This window comes from Gracilinanus agilis, chromosome 2 (genome assembly GCF_016433145.1).
Source record: "Gracilinanus agilis isolate LMUSP501 chromosome 2, AgileGrace, whole genome shotgun sequence".
In the NCBI taxonomy this organism is placed as follows: Eukaryota; Metazoa; Chordata; class Mammalia; order Didelphimorphia; family Didelphidae; genus Gracilinanus; species Gracilinanus agilis.
Window position 1 is genome coordinate 179,032,588 of NC_058131.1, and position 26,643 is coordinate 179,059,230.

Here is a 26,643-nt window from a genome sequence, read left to right on the forward strand (position 1 = left end):
GAAGACGGGTAGCCCAATAGGAACATGGGGGGTGGGGCCGGGGCCTTGTCAAGCTCACCCAACCAGAGCGAGTAGCGGAGCCCGCGGGCGGCACCACGGTGCCCTTCCCCAATAGGGCAAGGGAAGGGGCGGGGCGTCTAACCTCGTGTCCAATGAGGGCGGCCGCCAAGGCGGGCCTGTCAAGTGAAGGAGCTTGGGGGGGTGGCTAGGGGGTGAGTCGGAGATAAACACTCGGCAGTGTAGGTGGCAGTGCCTCCGCTCCGGGTCCTGTCACTGTGTCGGTGTCTCTGTCGCCCCTTGGCCGACCCCCAGGGATAGTGATTCCCAGCGTGGTGTGTGTGTACTGGGGTGACCATCTCACTGTCTGTCCAGCGGACGGGCAACGAGGCCGCGGGCGCTGGGGGTTGGTCCCGCGGCTCCGGCCCCCGGTGGATGCAGAATGGCGGTGGCGGCGGCGGCGGTTCGGATGAACATCCAGTTGCTGCTGGAGGCGGCCGATTACCTGGAGCGGCGAGAGCGAGGTGCACGGGGGCGGGGAGGACTCCCACGGGGGGCCTGAGGTGGGGAGTCCGAGAAGGCAACCACGGGGGGAGGGAAAGCAGGCAGACCGAGGGGGCAGCCAGCCACGGGGGACAGGGGACAGACGGACTGAGGGGGTAGCTACTGGAATGAGGGGGCAGACACCGGGGCGGAGCCCTAAGGGCCCTAAAGCTCTGGCCGGAGAGGGGTGCCCGGGGCCTAAGGGGGACACGCGTGTGGAAGGGAGGACTGGCTGGACGGACCTTGATGTGCAAAGCCCTGGTGGGGGCGGGGAGCCCTGACCGCTCGGAGGGTTGTTAGAGGAGGGCAACACCGCGAGCGCCCCAACCTCCCCCCTCAACTCGGGGCCAAGGAGTGGGGGTGGGGGCTTCCCCATCCTACAGCGGCCCCCTCTCCCACCACGAGGCAATGAATGGAATGGAAGGGAAAGGGAGAGAGGGAGCTGATGCTGGGCAGCCTGATGCGCGCTGCATCTCCTGCCTCCTCCTGGGGAGGCAAGCAGACCTGTAGCTCTCACTAAAATGTAGATACACCCCTGGATTTACCTCAGCTAAGTTCCCTACCCACATGCCCTCCCCCACAGAGCTAACCACCCACTCACGAATGGGACTCGCTCCTACATCACCCTAACGTTCTCCCCACGCTTACAGCCCGAAGGTCCATTCCACCCCGCCCCCCCACCCCCATTCTCCACTCTTTTGAATCCTGTTTGTCTGAACCCTTCGTGTGTATATGTGTGTTTGTGTGTGTGCGTGTGTGTGTGTGTGAGTGTGTGTATTTTCCTATTTCCAACACCTCCAACCTGCTGGGTATTTAGTATCAGAAACATCTGGCTTTTTGAGCGTCGGTGGTGTGTTTTGTTCTTTTTCAACAATGAGGATCTGGAATCCTCCTTTCCACCTGCCTAAAACTCGGAGCATGTTTTTTAAAACGTGTTGAGGTTTTGTTTTTTTTTTTTTTTCATTGTTCTCCGAATTCCACTTTCATTTGTTTGGTTCAACATATCCCTTTAAAAAATAATAAAAAGGGGTTGTCGGCAAGTGTGAGGATGTGTCCTGAATGGGGGAAGTAGAGGAAGATAGACTGAACGATCTAGGATCATTTACTGACTGAATCCTCTGATTTTCTAGAAGCTGAACATGGTTATGCCTCCATGTTACCATACAATAACAAGGACAGAGATGCCTTAAAACGGAGGAGCAAATCCAAGAAGAATAGCAGCAGCAGCAGGTGATTTGAAAAATATAGCTCTTCTTTAGTCCATTATCTCCCTTCTGTGTACACTTCCACCGCAGAATACAATTTGCTGTAGTGACTACAACCCTGTAAATATATTCTGTATATAGCAGTGATATAGTAATGTACAGCACAACCTCAAGCCTGTGGAGAAAGCATTTCTTTTGTTGGGGAAGAGGAAAAGAGAATTTAGATTTCTCCAGGTGGTTTTGGGGGGAGGGAGATTTATTTGTTTTGTTTTGCCTCCCTGTGGGAAGGGGGTTGGGAAAGTGCAAAAGAAACGAAGGGGAAAGCACCAGCAGTGACAATACTATGCTTTCAAAAGCTGCAAATTCAGAGCAACTTCCCTATAATTGGAAATGCTAGACAGTGGTTTTCCTTTAGTTTGTTTTCATTGTGAAGGATTTTTTTCCTAAACAGATTAAATTATTCAATTTGGCATAGGAAGTCATAGAATTTCTCATTTGGCATTTGGATTAAATGGATTGGTTCTCTTTTGAGGATGCTGACTTATTTTCTGCTTCTGCTTACTAAGAGCTTTAGAAGGGTGCTTTAGTGATTGAAACCTTGGTATATGTTTTGTTTTGAGGGGCAAGAGAAAATGTTAAAAGGATGTAGTCTTTTAATGTGGACAGGGGTTATAAGTTGTTAGTAATTTGTGCTTGGTATGAATTTCCTTACAAGGTAAATTTATCCAAATTAGATTCAGCCTGCTATGTGAAAAGTTGGATGGTCAGTTTCTGAAATGCTATTTTTATGGAGACATTGAACAAGCTAGTAAATTAAAAACATTGGCATTTCTGCCACTAGTTTAGAGAGTCATGTGATTTTCTAGCTACTTTTGTTTTGGGTATGTTTTTGTTTATTTGTTTGTTTTCCATGAATAACTCCTTAGAGTAGCTCTTTTTGGACAGTCTCTATGACATATGCAAGCCACTAAAGGCTGGGAAGCTAACAAATACTTTGTAACATGTTGCCTTTCTATCCTTAGTTTCCTCCATTGTGTTGCAAGTGGAATTACAAGATGTGTGATGCACACTTGTATTATACTCTTGGTTCAGAGCATATTTGTATTTTTCTTTCCCTCACAACATTAACATTACATGATCTGCTAGTGTATATGTAGTATGTATATAACACCTTTGACAAAGGTGCTCATCTGAAATGAAGAGGCAGGTATGACGTCGTGGTAAGAACCCAGGCCTTAGAAAGATAAATTAAAATACCACCTCTGCCATTTATCCAGCATCTTGGAGCTTTAAATGTGTCATATAACCTCCACCTTTCTCAGCCTCATTTCCTCATCAGCAAACCTGGGATACCTAACCACAGAGGTATGAATTTTTAAATGAGATTGTGTATGGGAAAGCACTTTGTTATCTGGAAACACTGTAAGTATAAGGCACTATTATTATTTTTTTATAGTGTAAAAAAAATTAAATCAGTAGAATATAAGCCCCTGAAAGCAGAGACTGTTTGGTTGTTGTTTTTGTAAATTTTCTGTACCTACCATAGTGCTGTTAGCATATAAAGGGTAGTAAATGCTTGTGAAACAAATTAAAGCCTTGAATTGTTTCATGACAAAACAAGCATTTATTTATTTGATTTGTTGTTTGGGGAGTTTTTGTTTTTTGCTATAGATTCAACCTGGTGCATCATGTTTAGAAGAAATATTTGTTTTCAAATTATATTTGTCCAGAAAAATGCACATGCATTGCTCTTTTGTCCATCTTTGATGTTCAAAATAACCCATAAATATTATACAGATTGTACTTAAAGATGGCACTTGCCCTTAGCATGATTTTTTAAAGGGTTATTTTTTTTACAGAGTGAATAGATTAGAAGTAAATAATAATTGGTTACAGTTCAAGGCAAGTTCATTAATAGAAAATAATTTTTTTGCAACCAGTATCTTTTTTTTAATAGCTCTTATCTTCCATCTTAGAATCAATACTGTATATTGGTTCTATGGCAGAAGGATGTTAAGGGCTAGGCAATGTGGGTTAAATGACTTACCCAGGGTCATAGTTAGGAAGTGTCTGAGGTCAGATTTGAACACAGGACCCTCCTGTCTTTGGTCCTTGCTCTCAATCCACTGAGCCACTCAGCTGCCCCCAACCACTATCATTCTTAACTATTACTATTGCCAGTAGGTTTGTTCTTTTTTGAATGGGAATTATGGTATAGCTCAGTTTTTTTCAGTTGGAGGCATTAGGTTTGCATGCTTCTTACTTAAATCAATGCATACTATCTGAAAGCATAGACATGTTCAAGGATCTTTGAGAGAATATAATTAAATCTGAAGATAGCACCAAGCAATTGGATGAACAGGTTGTCTTACTTTAAATGTGGTCATTTTCTTAGTCACTTGTGTCTGTAATTGCCCTACCTAACCAATGAGACTTTTCACTAGGGAATGTAGTTTGACCTCTTGATTTGAATAGATATTGCACACAAGTCCTTGTTAGGGTTATAATGTTTTTGTTCTGAGGTGATAGGGTGAAATTACTACTGTATTTGGAATGACTGTTTCTGATCCACATTCATTGGGTTTTATATTCGTTATTTCTGACTAAAATGCTGATTCTTTGCTTGATCTAGGTTCCTTTCTTCCCAATATATGTAATGAAAAAGAAGCAATTCAATTATAAAACCAACGTTCAGAAATAATAAGTTTTAACTGCATTGTAACCTTTCTTGGAATTGAAAATGCAGGGGTTATCACCAAGCATAACCTAGCACCTTATAGATAGGAAGCATTTAATAAGAATATGTTAAATTAAGCTTTAATTCTATTTGTTATATTTAAATAACAGGATCATAGGATTTAGAACTGTAAAGAAGCCTTAGAGATCACTTGGAACAATCCTTTATTATATAGATGAAAAAACTGAGATTCAGGGAAGGAAGTGCCTTGCCCAAAGTCAATAAACATGATTGTAAATATTGTATCCTTAAGAACCATTCAAATAGAGTACTAAGAACTATTGGTTGGTCCTTTTTGGCAAAGGCAGTTATCTACCATTACATTTTTGGAGTGAGGTTAGGTAAAGTTAGCTTGTAGTGCTTATTTCCCCCTATTAATGTTTTTTAATCAGTTCCTTGAAGGCTAGAGCTTTTGGGGATATGCTTTCCTAAAATGAGGCAGCTATTAGAAAATCAGTAGTTGAAAGTAGTAGTTGAAAGAATGCTAACCAGCCCTATTTCAAGATGGTGGTAAAACAACTGACCTGATTTGGAAAGGGAGAATATATTTCTGTAACTGAGGAGTATTCTGAAGTGTCTAATATGGTTAAAGACTGAGAATAGGTCTACAATTCTTCATTGTTCATCTTTTTTTTAAATGTATAAATTTGACATCAAGATTTTTCAATAATCAAATAGAATATTGGAAAAGGGCATATATTCTTCAGTTCACATAATATAAAATGAGAGAGCTCAGAAATAATCACTTTGGGTTCTGTTTTGGGAATCAATTCTTTAAGTGAAGAATATTTCAGTTAAGATGAATGACAAAAATGTAGCTTAAAAGTCTTTTTACACATTCATGTTTAAAACATTTTTTATTTGTATACTTGTTTTTTCTCTTCTAGATGGTGGCCTTGAGAGTAGGGATAATTATCTTTATCTTCATATCTCCTTTTTACATAGTACAAAGAAGACATTTAATAAGTATTTATCAAATAACTAAAATGAAATATGCTAGAAATTAAGGATGGTGATCTTCTTGGGAATTTAAAATTTAGAGTAAATTTGCATAAGCAGGCAAGACTTCTGTGATTTTTCAAAGCTGTTTAAGGGAGATATACTTTCTAGCAAAAAATTTAACCTTGACATCCAAACTGTAATGAACATTGTTGACTCTTAAAATAAATAAGAAATTTACAATTAACATGCATACATTCCATATAGTTGCTTTTTAATTCATTCACTTCTTACTATGGTCAGAAAAGCCTGTACACACCTAGCTAACTCACTACCTTTGCTCCCTCTTTTGATTCAATCCTTTCTTCCTTTCCTTCTTCTATTAAGTATAGTTCTTATGGCCAAGGCAGTAAACAATGTAGTCAAAAACACAATCTAACAAGATATAAAGTTTTATCTCTGTTAAAAATGTCATGTGACTTTTAAAAAAGGTCTTAATGATAAGACAAATCTTTATAAACCATGCCCATCCAGCTAGCTGGTCTAGGAAATAGATTTTTTGGATAATTCCTGAACAATGGGATAAGAAGGGCTAAGTATGACAAACTGAATAAGTTAAAGCCTTCAGGATAATTAGTTTTGATGCCTGTAAGTCTCTTTGATCCTAAATAAATCATCCTAAAACATAAAATCCTGATTTCCTTTTTCTTTCTCATTAAAACTTCCTATCCCAGAAGACTGTAGAAGAGTTTTAAAAAGTGGTTTGAAATCTCCTTTTTCATAGTTGACCCTGAAAGCATACTAGAACAAAATAAGCCAATAACTAACATGAATGAACTCCTTGAGGAGTGGTCTTTTGTCCTCTATAATTAATCCCATGGGACTTGCTTATCATGTAAGTGCTCACCTCTAAGACCTTACAGTTGAAGTTCAGGGCCCCTCCCCTCATGAGGCTATTTTATTGACTATCCTGATGCTATCTTGTAATGATTGACATCAGAGTCAGATTCAGTTCTTATTTTATGATTCTTTAAAGCTCCCTGGAATTACACTGTGTAGGAAAGAGCTAGACTTGGAATCAGGACCTGGGTTCCAGCCCAGCTTTCTTAAATCTCTTGTGACCTTGGGCAAGTCAACTTACCTCTCTGACTCCTCTTTCCTAATCTGAAAACCTTGGGCCTTGGGCCAGATGGCTGATGAAATTCCTATCCTAGACCAAAGGAAAGGGTATTCAGGGGTCTATATTGACTTTTAATGACTTTTGTAGAAACTTTTTTCATATAATGCTTAGAATATGCCTTTTTATTAAAGGTCAACTTAAGATCACTAATAGTAAGACTATATCCACCCTAGCTTTCATCCAAAGTTCTAAAAGCCTCTTTATAACTACTACCTCATAGATACACTCTTATTTCAGTGGGTAGTATCACATAGTATTATTAACCATATCTCATGGAGAGGGTTAAACAAGGGCAGTATGGTGAAGTAGTAATGCCTCCTTTCATAGGGCATTACTGGGGCACATCAGTAACAAAGCTGTAAATACCATTAAAACTTAACCCCATCACTGGTTGAATAAGCTCATATTTCTTAAGTTGCATTTTTTAAACTCCTTACTAAAAGGCATTGTATATATCTCTTCTTCAGCAGTCACTCAGAAGAATATGGGTGATATTAATGTAGTTACTAGTAGTAAGATTGATATGAAATTTGTTTTATCCATTCCACATTATATCCTTTAGTCAAAGTAAAACTTGTTTTTGCTGTAAGTCAAACAAGTTGAGATTGACATGTAATCTAAACCAGAAAAATGGCATCTGATCTTTCTTTTACACTCAACTTAAAGAAAATAGGTAGTATTATGCCACCCTAAATTCACATATGATGTGGGACTATTTTCTTTTGTGAACATAATGCACATTTCAACAAAATTTCTGTCCAAGAGAAAATACAAAACAAGTAAAAGAATCTATTCTTATTTAACTTTTAGTAGGGAAATAAGATATACATACAGATAAATGTAAGTATTATGTAAGTACATTAGTGGTACAAGGAAAATGCTATTTGATTTTGAAGGGGTAAGTCATTGGTGGGGTATCAAGAAGGGCTTCCTGGAGAAACTTTTGAATTTAAGCTTTAAAAAATAGGTAGAAATTCAGCAGGTGTAGAGACAACATTCTTGGTCTAAGGAAAATCATGAACAAAGAAAGGGTGCTGGAAAATCTCAAAGTGAGCAGGAGAAAGAGAACAGTCTAATTTAGCTATGAAATAGAATGTGGAGGAGAATAATATGAAATAACTGTAAAAGTGGGGTGGTTCCAAATTGTGGAAGACCTTGAATAATAAACGGAGTTTGAACTTTACTCAATGGGGCAGTAAGGAAGATTTTTGCACATAGTAGTGACATGATTAGAACACTTCAAGTACACTTTGCCCCTTTTTTTTCCCTCCCATTACCTTCTTCCTTAGGACCTTAGTCCCAAGGCAGAACTGCTATAAGGGATAGACAATTGGAGTTAAGTGACTTGCCTGGGGTCACACATCTAGGAAATATCTGAGGTCAAATTTGATCTCAGGACCTCCTGTCTCTAGGCCTAGCTCTCAATCCACTAAATCACCCAGCTGCCCCTTTCAAATTCTTTCCTTCTCATCCTACCCCTACTAGAAAAAAAAAGAGAAAAGCAAAACTCTTGCAAAAAAATATGCATGGTCAAGGAAAACAAATTTTCATGTTGGCCATGTCTAAAAATATGTTTCTTATTCTGCATATTTAATCCATCACCTCTCTGTTAGGAGGTGGGTGGCATTCTTCTTCACTGGTCTTTTGGAAAAGAGATTGATTATTGCATCCATCAACATTCTTAAGTCTTTCAAAATGTTCGGGTTTTTTTCAGTATATCAATTCATAAAAGTCTTCCCAGGATTTCTTTGAAACCATTCCCTTTCTTGTTTCTTATAGGATAGAAATATTTATTTAATATATTTTCTTAGCCCATCAAATGGTAACTGATCATTCCTACAGTGAAGATGAACAGTGACTGGTTGTCTTCCAAACATCCCTTTTAGCTCTGGCATTGAAAAAGTTGGTAGACTGGTTGTAATGGTAAATATGGTAATATTTCTGTGGTCACTCTAGGTGAGAATAACCTTACTGTGTTTTTTTTCCCTTTCTTTCAGATCAACACACAATGAAATGGAAAAGAATAGGTGAGTTGTGGGGCTTTTGAGTTTTGGAGGTTTTATGTGTGGTTTAAAAAAAGCACATTGGATCTTGATGAAAACTTATTGTTTGTCAATTAACTATGCTTCCTTACTTCTAACAAAAGATTTGAGAGGTATTATATCTGGGTTATATCCTCTGCCTTTAGGATGAGCTGTGCTAATATCATCCTAGATGTATGAACATCTCTCCAGTTTCAAATGACCATAAGAAAAGGAACAATTTTTTAGTATAGAGTCCTGGATTTGGAAACCTCTTTTCAGATACTGGTTCTGCTACTTACGATTTATATTATGTTGAACAAGTCAGTGAACATTTTGGGGTCTCAGTTCATTTGTAAAATTAAAAAAATGTAATTATATGACTTAAGATCCCTTCAGCTCTTAATTCTGTGATTATAATCCATTCATTTTGTATTTTCTGTGTGGTTACTCTGCAATCCAATAGGTTTGGGGTTTTATTGTTGTTTTAGTCTTTGTCTCTCCAATGCCCTGTATATAGTAAGTGATTAATAAAATATATGTTGAGTACTCTGTATCCACAAATATCAGAATCCTTGTCTTGCTAGAGAGGAAAGCCTGGGAATAGGAAGATTCTTCCTAACCTCTCAAGTGACTGTAAAATTTGTAGGTTTTAATGGGGCATATGTATTGAGAGATGGAGGTGTTTTTTTTTATACTTATTGCACATAAACTTCTCTAATATATGACCTTAATATATAGCTTTTTACAGTTTACAAAATGCTTTCACATACCTTATCTCATTTGATCCTTAATCCTATGAGTTGAGAAGAGATTGAATTATCCTAACTTTAAAGATGAGAAAAGGGGGCAGCTGGGTGGCTCAGTGGATAGAAAGCCTAGATAGGCCTAGAGACAGGAGGTCCTAGGTTCAAACCTGGTCTCAGACACTTCCTAGCTGTGTGACCCTGGGCAAGTCACTTATCCCCCATTGCCTAGCCCTTATCACTCTTCTGCAAAAATAAAAAATAAAAAAAAATAAAGATGAGAAAATTTGGGCTAAGTGGCATTCCCAAGGTGTGATACATCTACTAAGCAGAGATAATAGGACTAGAACTTAGTTCTTCTGAGATTCAGGCTTTCAAAGAACTATAATTCTTTGTATTATCCTGGCTCCCTCTTTCTGTCTTTTGCCACCAGTTTTACTAATATGACTTAGGATCATAGGATCACAGCTTTCATGATGAAAAGAACCTTTGGAGATCATTTATTCAGGCATCTTCATTTTACATATTAGGAAACTGGACCTCAGTGTGGTTAAATGTCTCACCCAGGGCCAGACAGTTAGTAAATAGCAAAACATGGACTCTAAGTCTTGTGCTTTTTCTACTATATTGTGTTACTCTGTCATTATACTTCACCAATGATCAAAGTCTCTAGCTTTAATCTGCTTTGCATAAGCCTTGGGACTTTTCTCATTAGAGAATATATAGTGCTTTAGAAACTCAAATATATCCTGACTTCCAAGGCAAGAAGAAAATATCATCTGTGCCTTGCCATTCTCAGCATGTTCATCTTTGTATTCACCTCTCCTGTTTTCTTAGCTTTGTTATGACCTTGAACTATTACTCCGTGCTGGGAAGACCTGATTTCTTTTGAGGTTTTAGGTATTTCCACAATTTTAGATAAAAAAAAAACTCTTAACTCAGTCAAATCTTCTTATTTTAGTTCTGTAGTGTATTATAGATGCCACATAACAACTAGTTATTGTCTAAGGAACTAGAACTGAACCATAGTTGTGCTAGCTAATTCTAAGTGCTTCTAAATGACAATGGTCAAAACTCCATTGAATATGTCTAGTGACAGGGAAATTCAATACCTCCTAAAGCAGTATAGCAGTATATTTATTTTTTGGACAGCTGTGTTAAACATTTATTTTATATGATGCTAAAATCTGCCTTTTGGCAACTTCTACCAATTTCTCCTCATTCTGCCCTATGTGTCGTTGGCAATATAAGCCTGACAATAAGATTTAGAACTAAAAGAACCCAAGATATCATCTAGTTCAGAGTCTTCATTTTTCAAACAAGCAAACTAAAGCCTAGAGAGGCAAAATAACTTTCCTAGTGGCATACAGGTAGTAAACAAGAGGGTTGGAATCAGAACCCAAGTCTTTTGACCATATACTCAGGATTCTTTATATTTCACCATAATTCTGTTTTCATTCCTCTCCTTCATGATTGCTATCTGAAGAACAATCTTGCACTGCTCTCAATCCTAGAATGTGAGTAACAGCAAAAATGTAGAAAATCAACTTAGCTAATTTGGTGAAGCAAAATCTTGACAGCCTTAGCCCAGGAAGAAAGGTTAGAGTCATTGGGTTCAGATGTTTAGATTTTTTTTTTTTTTTTTTTGCTATTCTCTCTCTCTTCCTCATTAGTGTGGGTAATTGAGATTTGACCATCCTGAAAAATTAGATGAAAACCAACCTATTAATGGGACCTCCCTGTACCTGCTAGTTGAATCTTATTAATCTCATGTAGGCTTTGTAAATTTTAGGGAATTTAGCAATTTGTATTTTCAGGAAACCCCAAGAGAATGAAGTGTTTTTGGCTTATTAAGGAACATAGTAATTTGGGTAAATGGCTTGTAGCAGATGGCATTTATTTCTTTTTCATGATGTGTAGAGCACAATTGCATTTAGATTTCTAAAAAACTGAAATCTATATCACATCATGAAAATTCTATAATCAAGTGTTTTACTTACTCAGAAAATCCACCTATGGAGATGATGCACAAAACATCTCCATTTTAAATCACATTGAAGAGGCAAGTGATAGAGTATAGAGTCAAAAACTGTATTAAAGACATGTCTAAAAATATATTAAAGACTTGTATATACATACTACCTGCCTGAGTGAGCAAGCCACTTTTCTTCCCTGAGCTCAATTTCCTCATATGTAGCATGAAAGGACTAGACTAGGTAATGTATAAGATTCAATCTAAAGACCTTGATCCAATAAATGGTAAGGAAATGCAATTTTATTAAATACCTTTAACAAAAATTGACACTTATTTTTCATTGAAACTCTAATCAGTAGGTGGGCATTCAGATTAGAATCCTTCATTTCAAATAGTTCTATAGATGCTAAAAGAAGGTTCTAGAACTATCTTTCTTAAATGGCATATATGTAAATCTACTTGGAATTAGTCAACTAGACTAGATTATCTCTGCCAGAGCCTTCTGACCGTATTGTTTAATGATTTGTTGCATGGCTTAAGGAAGGAACTTGACAAGCTGTGAATTCAAACAGCCATTTTCATTACCCTCGATCATCTCTACTTTTCAGTATTGGTGAACCTTTCGTATAGGATACAAATCTTGGTCAGATCTACTTAAGAGTCTACCCTAATTTATTATAGGTTCTGATAGTGGCTTCCCTGTTTTTTGGTTTAGTAAATGCCTGAAGAATCTTAAAGAATGAATGTCTTCTTCCCTCTACCTCACTCCTCCCCCACCCCAGGCCTGTTATATGGTATTGTACCATGCTTACACTATTCCACACCTTGCTCTAAAATGTGGTGAAAGTAAATAACATGGGCCACTTCTTGCAATATTGCTTTTGGTGCTGGCTGATGCTGTACTTGGAAGAATGTGATAATCTAGATCTGATCTGTGTTTAAAAGGGATGGGGAAAAATCTGTGTATTGTTCAGTACCCCAGTTTCAAGTATATATTACTGCTAGCTTATGTCTTTGATAACCTATGTTTTAGTAGGGCTTCAAAGAGAAATTAAATGAAATAGTCCTTAAGACCATTGTAAAATAGCACCTTCAGTTCTCATATACATAGTCAAAAGTAATTTATTAGCTAAGAAATCAACAGAGCACTCTTCTGAACTAAGGAAGAATTATAGGATAAAGAAAGAATCCACAAGTATCAATTCTAAAGGACATGTATTTTTTTGTTGTAGTTAGTTAAGGCACATATATGGTACACCATAACCCTCTTCTGGGTAAATTCTGACCCAAGAAGAAATTAGTTCTAAATTAGTAAGAATCATTAAAAATCTTTCAGAGAAACAAGAGGATGATAGTAATCTACTTGCAGCTAATTTTGAAGAAATAAGTTTAGAGCCTCTTTCTCTTCTTCTGCCTTCCCTTTCTCTCAAGTGTGTCTCTGTTTGGTGGCTCCTGCTCATTTAAATATGCCTACATTTTATCAAGATCAAAACTGAATCCTTATTGTTCACAATGTGGACTTTTAAGATAACCAGTATCTTTTGAGAAATCAATTTTGCTGTGAAAAACTACAGAACTATTAATATGGTAACTTTCGTCTTTAGTATTTGCAGTTACCCCCACCTTTCCCTCATTTGACCTGGAGGGATAGAACAAGGAAAATAGTCACAAGTTCACATACACTTATACCCAGTTGATTATTTTTAGTCCATATTCCCATCCAATCCCCAAATATTAAACCATACTTATAAAGTTGTATAATTAGCCATGAGTGTTCACGTTTATAATGAGCTGGAAATATAATGTCAGGAAATTTTTGCTACCTTGAAAAACTCAGTTTGAGTGTTCCTCATATAAATATGGTAGCATTTTTTCCACCTCTGGCAGAAATTATTCCAATACTGATCTTAGATTTACTCTTATTGGGTTTGGGGTTCTTTGTTAAAGAAAATCTTCAGGAGCACTCTAAAGGGTGAAAAATCCTCAAAGGTGATAGATGATATTCCCTTGGTGTCAACCATATTACTTTAATGTCTATAATATGTAGAGTATTGTTATTAGGCCACGGAGAAGTTAAAAGGAAACAGAAAACTTGGGCTTTTAACATTGAAGAACTTTGTCAATGGAGAAAATGGGATACATAGGAGACAAGTATGTAAAAATGTATCTAATGGACTATATAGACTATACATTGAAATATTAAATATTTGAGGAAGTGAATAAGATTACTTGACTGGAACAAGTTTTGTGGAGATGTCTGAAAGTTTTTGAAATGAAAGTCATGGTTGACAGGAATGAAATAGCCATTGTTGGAAATGACTCAGAGATGGCAAAAAGACTGAGTGTATTTCAGACCCTCAACCAACTTATTTGACTATTTAGATAGCTGTTATATACCAACCATTATGCTTTGCTTTAATCCTATAACTACTTTCAATGCCTCACCCATAACTTCCAGACTTTAATAACAGGGGATATTTGATTTAAATGCTACTTCAGTGGATCTGTGATCTTATCCATGTGGGTATTGTCTCCATCAGAATATAATGTAACTCATCGATGCCTTCTCATCGTTTCAGTTTCTTTGTGTTCTCCAACAGATCCTCCATAGGAAATCCAACCAAAAAGAAGTTTGAGCTCCTTTTTTATCTTTTGTGGATCCATTGTAACACTTAGATATCCATTTCCTGCTCTTACCCCACTGCCAATTCACTTCATTTTCCATTATACATTTCTTCAAGGATGGGTTATCACTGGAATTATACTGCAGCCTCTTTCTACCCACTGGGCCACTCACTCTTGATTCTTAAGCCAAAGAAGGTAAAAATGATTGTTTACCAAGAGTGTGTACCTCCTGATGTACCAAAAACATAATAAGGCCTGGCTTGGTAAACCAATGAGACTCCATTCATAGTCAACACTTTGGTCAAGTCAAGAAATACATTGGAGAATAGCAGAGATGAAGAATGTAATTCCATATATGGGCTAAATTGTTTTGCCTGGATTCAGATGGCAGGATATAGTATAGTACCCTCAGTTAATGGCATTCATGGCCTAGCTGTGATCTAGCCCCTTTGACTTACCCATTCCCAAGCTTCCAGATTTGTCACCCTGAGGAGACAGCATAATCATAGTGTGAATGAAAGAGTCAGAAGACTTAAATAAGGAATGCCATATCAGCTATCAGTTGATAATTTGCTCTACCCTCCTGCCTTCTTATATTTGAAGCCTAGTTAAAAGGAATGCCTCACGTGGCAGAGTTTTTCCTTACAGCTGACATGAAACATGGAAACATGATATGCACTGGAATTATATAGCATGTGAGCTTTTTTTTTCCCCCTGTTCCTCTTTTAGGAGAATACCTTTTTAAAAAATTCTTTTAAATTCTACATTTGTTGTTCCATTTGACTTAGTGTTCCTGGGTGCACAGGAGGCACTGATATGGCAAATTTGGACCTAATTACGGAGTAGCTAGATGTAGAGACAGAGAGCCAAGCCTGGAGATAGGAAGTCTTGGGCTCAAATATGGCATCAGATACTTCCTAGCTGTATGGCCCTGGGCAAGTCACTTAATCCCCATTGCCTCCCTGGAACCAATATTTAGTATCAATTCTAAAGCAAAAGGTAAGAGCTTTACTAGTTAAACCATAAGCTAGGATTTTCACTATAATAAAATCTTTAAGACTACATTTGAGATTTGGATTTTTACCAGCCTCCCTAGACCCATCTACTCTAGTAAAATTCTCCTCTGATAAAGTTAATGGATGCAGATACAGTATAAATATAGTGGAATCCCAGTTGTTCATTTCAGAAAGGAAGATTTAAAGATATAAAGGTTCTCATCTATCACCCACAACCACAACCTTTCACTCAATGAATCAACATTGCAGGGAAGAAGGGAGGGAGAACTAGCTAGGTAGTAATCCCTCTTGTCCTGTTCTCAGATTTTTCTCATTTTGGCCTTTCCTAGGCCCTTTCTGCATTTTACTTTGCATTGTAGTCATTTATCTACATATTATATACCTCCCTAGATCATAAACTCTTAGGATAGGAACTATGGTGATTTTTCTTCTTTATGGGTCCCCATAGCTATTATTTATTTCAGTACTTAAAAGATCTATGATTTCCTTTACATAGATACTCCTTCCATTAATGCAGATTACTTTCTTTCACTCAATAGATGATCTTTGGAGTTACTGTGATTGAAGAAGTCTGATAGGCTAATCCTCAAATAATAAATCATTCATTACTAAATCTATATTTGAAGGTTTTCTAGCTTAACAGGACCTACCAAAGCTTATATCCCACTGGCTTAGCTTTCATGAATCCACACTGACCTTCACTTCATAATGGGATGTTAGAGTAGGCCTTCATGGAGACATTCTACATAATAAGTGTTTAATAATAAACGGTTTGTTAAGCTGAATTGATCTTTTATTGTCTGCATTTTCTTCCTTCAAATAGCCCTGTATTTCATTTCTTTAATGTTTTCCCCTATAAATGTATCATGAATTCTTCAAGGGTAAAAAGTTAAAGTTAACCTGAATTTAGTTTAACAAACATTTTATCAAATACCTACTATGTGCAAAACACTTTGATAAGTGCCAGGAGAGCCACAAAGATAAGTAAGTCATGGTCTCTACCCTCATGGAGCTATAGTGTAATGGAGAAATAGGATACATATGTAATAACTACAATGCACAATGTAACATGTGTATATAAGAAAGGAGCTTCAATGGAAATTCTGTTCACTGATGGTATCAACAGACCTATTGGATTTAAGTTGACTGAAATCTCAACATGAACCAAATAGTGTGTGCAAACAATCAAAATAAATGGGATCTATATCTGCATTATTAGAGGTCTGGTATCCAGATCAAGAGAAGTAATAGTCCCTATATATACTTACTATACTAATTGGATTACATTTAGAATATTAAATCTAATTCTAGATACTATATCATAAAGAACACATTCATAAATTGATCATAAATAGAATAAGGTCATCTGGATGAAGAGAGTAATGATGTCATGGGAAAAACTGGATTTGGAACCAGAGGGCTCAGATTCAAATCCTAGCCTTGTTTGGTACTCATGTGATCTTGGGCAAGTCACGTAACTTGGTTTCCTGGTCTAGTTGATATCAAAAGTCTCTTTCTGCCTCTAAATTTATGATCCTGATTCAAAACTTAGTATTTAGAGACCATGGCACATGGGGAATAGTTGAAGGATAATTTAGGGATGATGTTCCATGAGAAGAGATAGCTAATGTCAAATATTTGAATGACTACTGTGAAAAGGGATAATACTTGCTTTTATGGCTCCAGAGGAAAGAAGTAGGAACAATGGGTAGAAGCTACAGGAGGCAAATTTTGGCTTAATATTAATTGGAAATTCCTGCTAACAATTTGAGTTATCCAGTAGGATGGCTTCATAAGGAATGAGCACTTAATTCCTAGAAATATTCAAGCAGAAACTAGATGACTTGTTGAACATCTTATATGTATGTATTTATTATTTATTTATGTATGAGATGGAAGGATAGACTAAGATAATCCCAAACTTCCCTTCTGACTCTTTAACAACCACCAGAACTATGTGTAACAGAATATTGCCATGCATATTTCTATACTTGAGTTGCAAATCTTGCTCCTTGGATCACAAAAGTAGAAGTTAGAGTGTATTTGAGCCTTTTCTCTGAGTAGTTTAATTTCACTTCTAATTTTTCTTTTTTTTTTCCTATCAGTAACCATGAAGAAATCTTTCCTCTTGCACATATTAGCCTTCATTTCAATTTTTTTATGATTAAAATGAAGTTCCTTTTGCATAAACAAGATTTGTGCTTCCCTAGAAATAGGTCAAACATTTCCTTAAATCTTTTAATTCCAAAAAGACTTCAATCTACTTTTTAGAATAACAGCCTGCAATTCTCATCTGCCTAGTAAAATGCAGTTCAGTTCCCAATTGACTTAAAAAGAAATATTAAATTGCTTTAATTATCTTCATTTCCCTAGCAGTAATCACCCTTCTACAAACAGAAACAAGTTTGAAAGAATTCCCTACTCAATAATCTGCCCAAACTGTAGTATTATACCTGTCACACAGATATGGAAGATATGAAAAGGGAAACCAACTCAAAGTTTTGACATTCTTTTAGTGTGTTTGCTCCATGCTTCCTACAGAAAACACACAAATGCACTCTACCAAAACAAAAGCTTGGTTTTAGGGAAGTCACTGAATCATCAGTTCTCAGTGATTGGCCCTGAATTGTCCCTAGTCATCATCACTGAAGTCAGAGGAGACTTAGATTCAAATCCTGCCTCTGGTCTTATTACTTTCATGACCTTAAGAAAATCATTTAATGCCTACTCCAACCTTAGGTTTATCATTTGTAATATGAAGAAGCCTTATTTGAGGTCTCTTTTTAACTCTACATCTAAACTATTCCTCAGTCAAGAGCGTTTCTACACTGAGAGTTCTCCATACTGTTGAAATAGAGGGTTGGTCAAAAAAGGCCAAGATGTGGGTTATGTTTGTTTTTTTTAATTGCTAATTTATAGTTCAGGTCAAAGGTAGATTGTTCATGAAGCCTATTACAGGCCAAAGGTATATTTAGAATAATTAAACTGACCTTTCTAAATAGCAGGAAAGAATCTTTGCTACAGATGTTTGTAAAATATCATGAGGCTAGAAAAATCTTACATTCCCCCTAGAGAATTTTCATGAATGCAAAGTTAGTTTGTGAAGGATTATCATTTGTACCCTTCCCTGGAGTTACTTTTCCAGAGAGAAAGACAGACAGACAGAGAAGAGGGAATTAATCTTGTTTTGTTCTTTGACAAGTTTAAGATATTTTTACCAGATCTATGTTGAATAATAATAGCTGTCTTGGTTGGTTTATGATCCTTAAAGTTCTAGAAATGGTTAAAAATAGAAAAAGATTTTCTTGTTTTTATCTGCCCACTATCCTTAAAATAATATTCATATACCTAAATACACCAAGGAAAGAATAATATAATAGTGTTATGAGTTGAATTTAAATGGTTTTGATGTTGGTATTAATCAACTTTTATTTTTGTTATTATTTGGAAATTGATTGCTAAACTATGTAATGACTAGGAACTATACACATATGAAGCTACCAAAGCTCACATGGTGTTTTCAATAAGATAGTCTTTTTTTCTGAACTTCTTCCAAAATATTTCCTTATAAAGTAAATGTTTTCACCAGCTAATAGCTGTTTTCTCTCATTTTTCAATTCTTCATGTGTTCATGAGGTGAGGTACACTGATAATTTGATTCCTCACTTGCAAATAGTACATCATTCTGAATCTTAAGATTTTCAGAACAAATGAAAACCTTATGAAGAGGTGGTGCTTTTTATACTGTCAGTTCTTCCAACAAGTACTGAAATTATTATCTGTATTTTATACTAACTCCTTTTTAAACCTATTTCATATTACCTTCTACTAAGAAAGCCTGATGATAAGGATAGAGAGACTGTTTTGATGATAGTGTGCTCCCATTCCCTCCATTTGAATAGGGTCAAATTTGGTTCAGCATCAAAGGAAAAGATGGATGATTGTCTCTGTTCAGATACTGATATCCCTGAAAGCCTAATACAATACTTATTTGATCCACAGTTAAGTAAAAATCCTCAAGTCATGAAGAAGTAGAAGAATTAATCTCCTATTTAGAGTCATACATACTGACCAGTTAGCACTTTACTAAAGTTTCATTCTCCTTTTGGCAGACCTTTTATAATACTTCTTCCTGCCACAAGAATGTCAAGAGGGGAAAATCCAAAAGGGGAAACCAAGCTTTAATGTATTTGACTTTGCCCATAGTTAAATTACTTATAATTCACAGTGAATCTGAAGGCCTGGAACTTATAGCTTAGTATTTTAGAGTTGGAAGGGGTCATTATGTTTAGCCTATTGTAATCTCTCTTTATATAACCCTGATAAGGAGATGATATAGCTTCTGCTTTGACACTTCCAGTGAAGGGACCCTTAATATCATATGAGGCAATCTTGCTCCATTTTTTAACAAGTTCATATCCTTAATTTCACTTTGGGTTGAATGAAAATGCCTTTTTGTAACTTCTTACTGTAAGTCCTAGTTCTGTCATCTGAAGCTATAGAGAAGCTTTATCCCTCTTCTGGTTCTTTATGACAGTCCTTCATCTCATCAAGTCATCAATTATTTGCAAGCCAATATTAACACAAAATGGTTACTAATGTTGTGACAAGACATATGTGATCCTATCCTTGCCCTTAAAGAGCTTATTATCTAGTTGGGGAAATATTGACTTGAAAAACTAAGGATACATCAGATGTCACAGGTTTTCTGTCTTGCCAAATAGTTATTATCAATAATAGAGGTGTGAGTTTAGGGGAAGAAGGAATCAATTTATGTTAGAGTGGTCTGAGGAGGCCTTATTGAGGAGGTATAATTGAACTGTGTTTTAAAGAAAAGGTAAATTAGTTTTTTTCCTTATATAGCCTTATTTTTATACATAGAAACTATATTGGAATGATTCTTAAATTTTGGTGTAACAAATCAAGGTATCAGTTATTTCAGAGAAATCTTAACAGATACTTGTGAACCACCAACTACATGTTAGTAAACTCTTCTTGCCTAGTACTTTAAAAAATTCTGTTCTTTACTCAATCTTCTCCACAGCTCCCTGTTTTATTCAGTTAAACTCAGTGACTTGGATTGTAGTTATATATTAGGCTGTCTCCTATCTATATGATGACATTTGCCTGTCAGTTGTTTTCTCTTGCCCAACCTTGGCCTTGGGTACCTCCCACCATCTACCTTTTCCACTCCTACTCAAGAGCTATTGAGCACAGCTGAAGGAAGTCTCACAGTTGTACTGCCTGGGTATATTATAAATTCATGTTACCCAACCCCAATTGGGACCTCATTGCATCAAGGCAGTCCTTTTATTTCTCCCTAATTGATTCCCTATTTCTCTTCCCACAGGAGCTTCTCCAAACCTTCCCTTCTCTCTTTAAGCCTCCCTCTGAACCCTGCTGAGGAGCTTGGTTGTTATTTTACTGAAAAAATTGAGACCATTCGAGGAGAACCTCTTCTTCCCCATAAGCTTCCTCCTCCCACATTCTCTTCATCTAAAAAACCCTTAACATCAAGCTCCCACTCTCTTCCCTCCCCCAGTATCTGACAGAGAAGTGGCCCTTTTTGCCAAAACCAATCCCTATCTGTATGTATATTTGATTCCATCCTTTTCCAGCAAAGTATATACATAGTCATCCTCCCTCTCAAATCTTTAACCTTTCTATCAACTAGTTCGATGATGGGCAAACTATGGCCCGCGGGCCAGATGCAGCCCCCTGAAATGTTTTGACCTGACTGGCTGCGTGACATTATTCATAATCTGACGAATACAATGAGTAGGATACAATACAATGAAACTTCGAAAGAGTTGCCTTAGAAACAGAATGACAGATGAGCATTTCCTTTCCTTTGGCCCCCTCTTTAAAAAGTTTGCCAATCATTGAATTAGTTACTTTTCCTACTTCAAATGCATCTAAGTCTCCAACATTCTTTTAAAAACAACAGCCTTCACTGGATTCTACCATTTCCCTTAATCTATCAGACTATATCTCTCCTCTCCTCAACCAAACTACTTGTAAAAACTGTTTATAGTTCTCAGTTACTTCTTGATCCTCAACCTACAGCCTGGCTTCCAGTCTCTCATCACTCAACTGAAACTACTTCTTTCCAAAGCTACTAATGATCTCTTTACTGTCAAGTCTATTGATCTTTTCTCATTCTCAATCTTTCTCCACCTGTATTCTACATTTGACACTGTTGACTACCTTTTCCTCCTAAATATGCTTTTCCTCTCTGGATTTTTGTTCCACTACTCTTTCCCAGTTCGCCCCCTGTCTCCTGCCCAATGTTTCTCAGACTCTGTTGCTGGCTCAGCTCATCATCCATATGAAGACCCTTAAACTGGGCATTCCCCAAAGTTTTGTCTTGGGTCTCTTCTATTTTCTCCCTCTGTGCTCTGTATCATGAGTTTTAAGTTTTCTCTTTATGCAGATAACTCTCAGAACTAAATGTTCATTTCCAGGCTCAATCTGGCATTAACATTTTATTACCTGTTAGATATTTTAAACTGGATGTCCTAGAGACATCTTAAACTCAATCCATTATATTTCACTCTTCAAGACTTTATTATTTCTGTTGAGGGCACTACCATCTTGATTCCAGGTTTGTAACCTCAGTATCTTGGTTTCAAGCCACTCCTGATATCTGTCCATCCTGCAAACTGCTACCAAAATAATTGCCCTAAAATATAGGTCTGACCATGTGACTTCCCTACTTAACCATTTCCAGTAGTTTCCTATTGTTTCTACAATAAAATATAAACCCTTCAGTTTAGCTTTTTATTCTTTTTACAATCTAGCCCTAACCTCTCTTCCCAGCCTCATTGTTTATTACTTCCATTCTTATACTCTGGGAATAGCCAAATTGGCTTTCTCTTTGTTTAATCTCCCTTAGCACTCCATCTCCCATCTTTATGCTTTTGCACTGCATGTCTCATATTCCTGGAATGAGTCCCTTCCTTTCCTCAGCCTCATAGAGTCCTCTCTTCCTTGAAGATGCAATTCAAGTACCATCTTCTGCATGAAACCTTTCCTTCCTAATTTCTCCAGTCACTAGTGCCTCCTCAGACTAACTGGTATTTAACTACTTTGTATATTTCTTTGTACTTGTTTATGTCCTTGTCTTCCCTGTTAGAATGTTTATTGCAAATAGGGATTGTTTTGGGATTTTCCTCTTGTGGCTGGAACAGAATGGGAATTTAATAAATACCTGTTACTTAATTGATTGATTATAATAAAGTACTTCTTCTAATTCTAATAGGAGACCTGTCAGTGTCTGTTTAAAAGTTTATGTCGAGGTAGCAAGGTGGCTTAGTGGATAGAGAGCCAGGCCCTAGAGATGGGAGGTCCCAAGTTCAAGTCTGGCCTCAGACACTTGCTAGCTGTATGACTCTGGGCAAGTCACTTAACCCCAGTTACCTAGCACATATCCCTCTCCTGCCAGAGAAGCAATACTTGGCATTGATTTTAAGACAGAAGGTAAGGATTTAAAATAAAAAAAAATTATATGTCAAAGACAAATTGAGTAGGATCTTGACCACAGAACATCTTGTTATTATCCAAATTTGTCTATATTTTTTATAAAATAGTTCCAGAAACATAACCCCTAACAAGTGTGATCTATTATAGCCTGTAGCAGCAATGGCGAACCTATGGCACAGGTGCCAAAGACACAATGCAGAGCACTCTCTGTGAGCACATGGCCATCCTCCCTGCTTCTCCCCCCCTACCCTGCACTTGGTGGTGGGGAGGGACACAGCACATGATCCCTTGGTGGGGCAGGCATGGCACTCGGTCTGGGAGAAATGGGGATGGGGCCAGCACTCCATCTATGAAAAGTTTGCCATAACTGGCCTATAGGAACAAATGGTAAAGCACCCTATCACCACCAAAAAATGAGTTTTCACACTATATACAAGACTCCCAGTTACTCATTGGTTTTTATCCAGTCACCTGATGAGAAAGATAAATTTGTCAAAATTGCTACCAGTGATGTCTTGAAAAGATACTTGTCCTGTTACTGTTTATTTTTTACTGGATTGTCCCGCTTGATTTTGAATTCTGAAGTGCAAATGTGACTTTTGCATTGTAGACGGGCCCACCTTCGCTTGTGCCTTGAGAAGCTGAAGGGGCTGGTACCGCTTGGACCTGAGTCGAATCGTCATACTACTTTAAGCTTATTAACAAAAGCAAAATTACATATAAAGGTGAGCATACATTTGGCTTCCTTCCTTGAATTTCTAACTGCCCAGTAAGAACTTTTCTCAAGTATAAGGAATGGGACTGCTTATTAACAAATAGTTTGTGAGTAATATTTTATTCATTTTATTCCATGTCACAGTAGTCAAGATTCTTGTTTAAAGCACTTTTATAACAATTTATTTTCTTAGTAGGATAAATACTGATTAGACTTCTGGTTGATATGTCTAAGACAGTGATGGGCAAACTTTTTAAAGATGGGGCCAAAGGAAAGAAAATGCTCATCTGTTAGTCTGTTTCTAAGGCAACTCTTTTGAAGTTTCATTGTATTCGTCAGATTAGGAATAATGTTGTGCAGCTGGATAGAGCATTTCCGGGGCTACAATTTGCCCATCACTGGTCTAAGATAACTCTGGGAAAAGACACCGTCTTTTAAAACTTTTCTACTCTAAAACAGAGGTGTCAAACATGTGACCCACAACACTCCCGAGTGAAGCCGAATTCACATTAAAATATATTTCCTATTGGATTTTAAAATTTTTATATAGTAATAAAAAAAGAACTACAAATGTGGTTTTCTGAGTCAATATGCTTCTCATAGAAATCCTTATTAATGGTTTAGTGGTCCCCGTTTCTATTTGAATTTGATACTCCTGTTCTAGAGGATATAGTTCTGGATGGCAAGGAGCATAGTAATGGGGGGAGGTAGAGTAGAGTGGGGTGGAAAGGGATATGCTAAAATGAATAAATACACCCTGGAAATGTAAATTATGTTTGAGCTTTTATACCAGGTGATTAAAATAATGGTTTAAAAAGAACGGTTATTATGGGCTTTAAAAGAAGTTGATTTGATACTTAACATGACACAAAAAGTATCTCTATAACCGAGGGAGAGATGGTGAGTAGAAATGATTTTAAGCTGTGCGATATTTCTCAACACCCTTAAACACAGAGCATCTAAAAAAGCCCTTCAAATATTGTGAGACTTAAAAATTCAATGTCTTCCTCTAGACACAGGCGCCAGGGCTTAGGGCATCCCTGACAGCAAAGCTAGCGTGCTGAGGTACCAGGTTACATTTTTCAGGGAGGTGTCCAGGGCAGCGCAAAGAGCCCCTGATGTGGAGTCCCACGCCCCGTCTTCAAGTCTTACACTCATTGCCTGTGTGGGTGACCTCAGAAAAGTCACCTAACCCTTCTGGCTGGGCCTTGGCTTCTTCAATTTTAAAATGAACTAGAAGGAATTTATGATTCCTTTGTGATCTAAAGCTGGGGTCCCTATTAGGGAATATGAGTATTGTTGCCTTGCAAATTAAAGGATGATAATGGTGGCTGCCTAATGAACTTCCTTTCTGAGATAAGCTGAAGTTGAGGCACCAAAAAGCTGCAAAAAGGGACATGAATGTGTGTTAGGAATGAGAAACATATTCAAGGTAGTTAATTACTGGTTTATAAGTCTAACCTAAGGATTCTTCTGAAAACTTCTTTAACCTGCAGAAGCTTGAAGACTGTGACAGAAAAGCAGTACACCAAATAGACCAGTTACAGCGAGAACAGCGGCACCTGAAAAGGCAGTTGGAGAAGTTGGGCATTGAGAGAATAAGAATGGATAGCATAGGATCTACAGTCTGCTCAGAACGCTCTGACTCAGACAGAGGTGAGAACTTTTTTTCAGTGAATGGGTTTTTATTTTGAAATATCTTTCCTTTGCTCCTCCAGGTCCATAAGTAATACATAGAAATACTAATATGAACTCCTATCTACATATTTCTTTTAATGTTTACAAATCACTTCCCTTACCTGTTCTGTGAAGTAGATAGTGCAGGTGTAAATATTTCCCCTAACTTAAGAGATGAAAAGCTGAGGCTCAGAAGGAAATTCAGTGACCTGTCTGGATTCACACAGCTAGAAAGTGTTCAGAACCAAAATTCAAACAAGGCTCCTTTGACTCCAAATCGAGGACTCCTATAATAACCATGTTACCTCGTTGGAGTGATGCAGCCTAAATTGAAATGGAGAATGGGCAATTTATCTGAAGATCTTAAGCAGTGGCTAAAATAGACTGGTTCAGGAAACAGTCACTTTTTTCCCTTCAGTTCCCCAGATACATTCAGGGAGGGAAAGCCTTTTTTGCCTTCGTTGAAGTATCTGCCGTTGTATTGTCTGCTCTAGTGTGACTGAATACCCTCAACTCTCCCTTTTGCTCTTCTTTCTAGAAGAAATTGACGTTGATGTTGAAAGCACAGACTATCTCACAGGTGATCTGGACTGGAGCAGCAGCAGCGTGAGTGACTCGGACGAGAGAGGGAGCATGCAGAGCCTGTGCAGTGACGAGGGCTACTCGAGCTCAAGCATTAAGAGAATAAAGCTACAGGACAATCACAAGACTTGTCTCAGTCTATAAGAGACGGCTCTAGCAGTGGCTGCCTTCCTTATGGTTTTCCCTCTCGGATCTTATTAGGTAGTGTATTGGACCTTCCCACAATTCCCTTGCACGTAAATTTCAATGTACCACCACCTTTACCCAAATCAGCTTTGCCTAAGTTTTCAAGAAAAAGTGCATAGGGTCGTGGGTTTACAAAGCTACTCTCTGGAGCACACATCTGATTGCATCCACTAGCTTCTCTTTCTGTCCATAAAAATTCATCTCTGTGAGACTGTACATTCCAACCAAATTTTGAAACATCCAAGAATATTTAGACTTAGAGCCAACTCCCAAATCTCAGTAATTTCCCCTTTTCCTTATTGTCATCATCTAGTCTTCTCAACCTATCTTAGATTTTTGTTTCCTTTGTTTATGTATCTTGTCTAGCAAAATTGTCCAATTGTGACTTCTGTTCAAAAAACTGAAGGAACCAAACTTTTCAAGTTGAGATCCTAATCTCAGAACTATGAAGTAAGCTTTGAAAAGAGCATTTAAGAGCGCTTAACTGTGTGCCTCACCCCAGGTTTTCCTGGGAATGCTAGGAAAAAATCCCTAATCCTCTGAAAACTTAACCCCTTAAATACTGCACATGAATTTCTCCAGACCCGTGTGTAGCCTTGGGCAGTATAGTATCTCTTGCTTTAAACCAGGCACCTCGACTCGACAGCATGTCTTCGGGGTTACACAACTCATCAAGTTTCCTGAATGTTTTTCTCACCAACTAAATGGTACAATCTATCCCCATCTCACGTTCTGGGGATTGCACCATGTTATCACTGAACAGTGCTGTCCCAAGGCACACATTTATTTTTCCTCAAAGTTTAATACTACTTGTCTCTGGGATAATTTTTTTTTTCTACCTCAGAGATGAACAAGATGATCTCCATTTCCCATTAGCACAAAAATGATTATGCCTCTTTTTAAAAAAAAAAGCAACATTTGGTCCAGTTCCAATCTATTTTCCTATTTAACCTTCAGCAATAATTGAGCTGTAGAGCTAGCTGAGCTAGCTTCTGTCATTAGTGAAAAGAAAAGTTC

The 26,643-nt window shown here is 37.4% G+C and overlaps 1 protein-coding gene across 3 annotated transcripts; it reads left to right on the forward strand.

Annotated features, from left to right (window-relative positions):
- Positions 1 to 439: 439 nt before the first annotated feature.
- Positions 440 to 25,584, forward strand: MXD1 (MAX dimerization protein 1). Of its 3 annotated transcripts, none has more exons than XM_044660886.1 (6): positions 440 to 521; positions 1,671 to 1,770; positions 8,599 to 8,628; positions 23,077 to 23,191; positions 24,678 to 24,837; positions 25,397 to 25,584. In XM_044660886.1, exons 1-6 carry the CDS (start codon positions 440 to 442, stop codon positions 25,582 to 25,584), a joined length of 675 nt encoding a protein of 224 aa, XP_044516821.1. The 3 variants fall into 3 exon arrangements, with proteins under 3 accessions (XP_044516821.1, XP_044516822.1, XP_044516823.1); XM_044660887.1 differs by having other exon boundaries at positions 25,400 to 25,584; XM_044660888.1 differs by lacking the exon at positions 8,599 to 8,628.
- Positions 25,585 to 26,643: the final 1,059 nt, after the last annotated feature.

Bases quoted from the DNA above. Each gene is read 5' to 3' on its own strand.
- MXD1 (XM_044660886.1), top strand. From the start codon at position 440: ATGGCGGTGGCGGCGGCGGCGGTTCGGATGAACATCCAGTTGCTGCTG. The intron at 8,629-23,076 runs GTGAGTTGTGGG...TTTGCATTGTAG, and splicing joins AATGAAATGGAAAAGAATAG to ACGGGCCCACCTTCGCTTGT. The intron at 23,192-24,677 runs GTGAGCATACAT...TTTAACCTGCAG, and splicing joins AAGCAAAATTACATATAAAG to AAGCTTGAAGACTGTGACAG.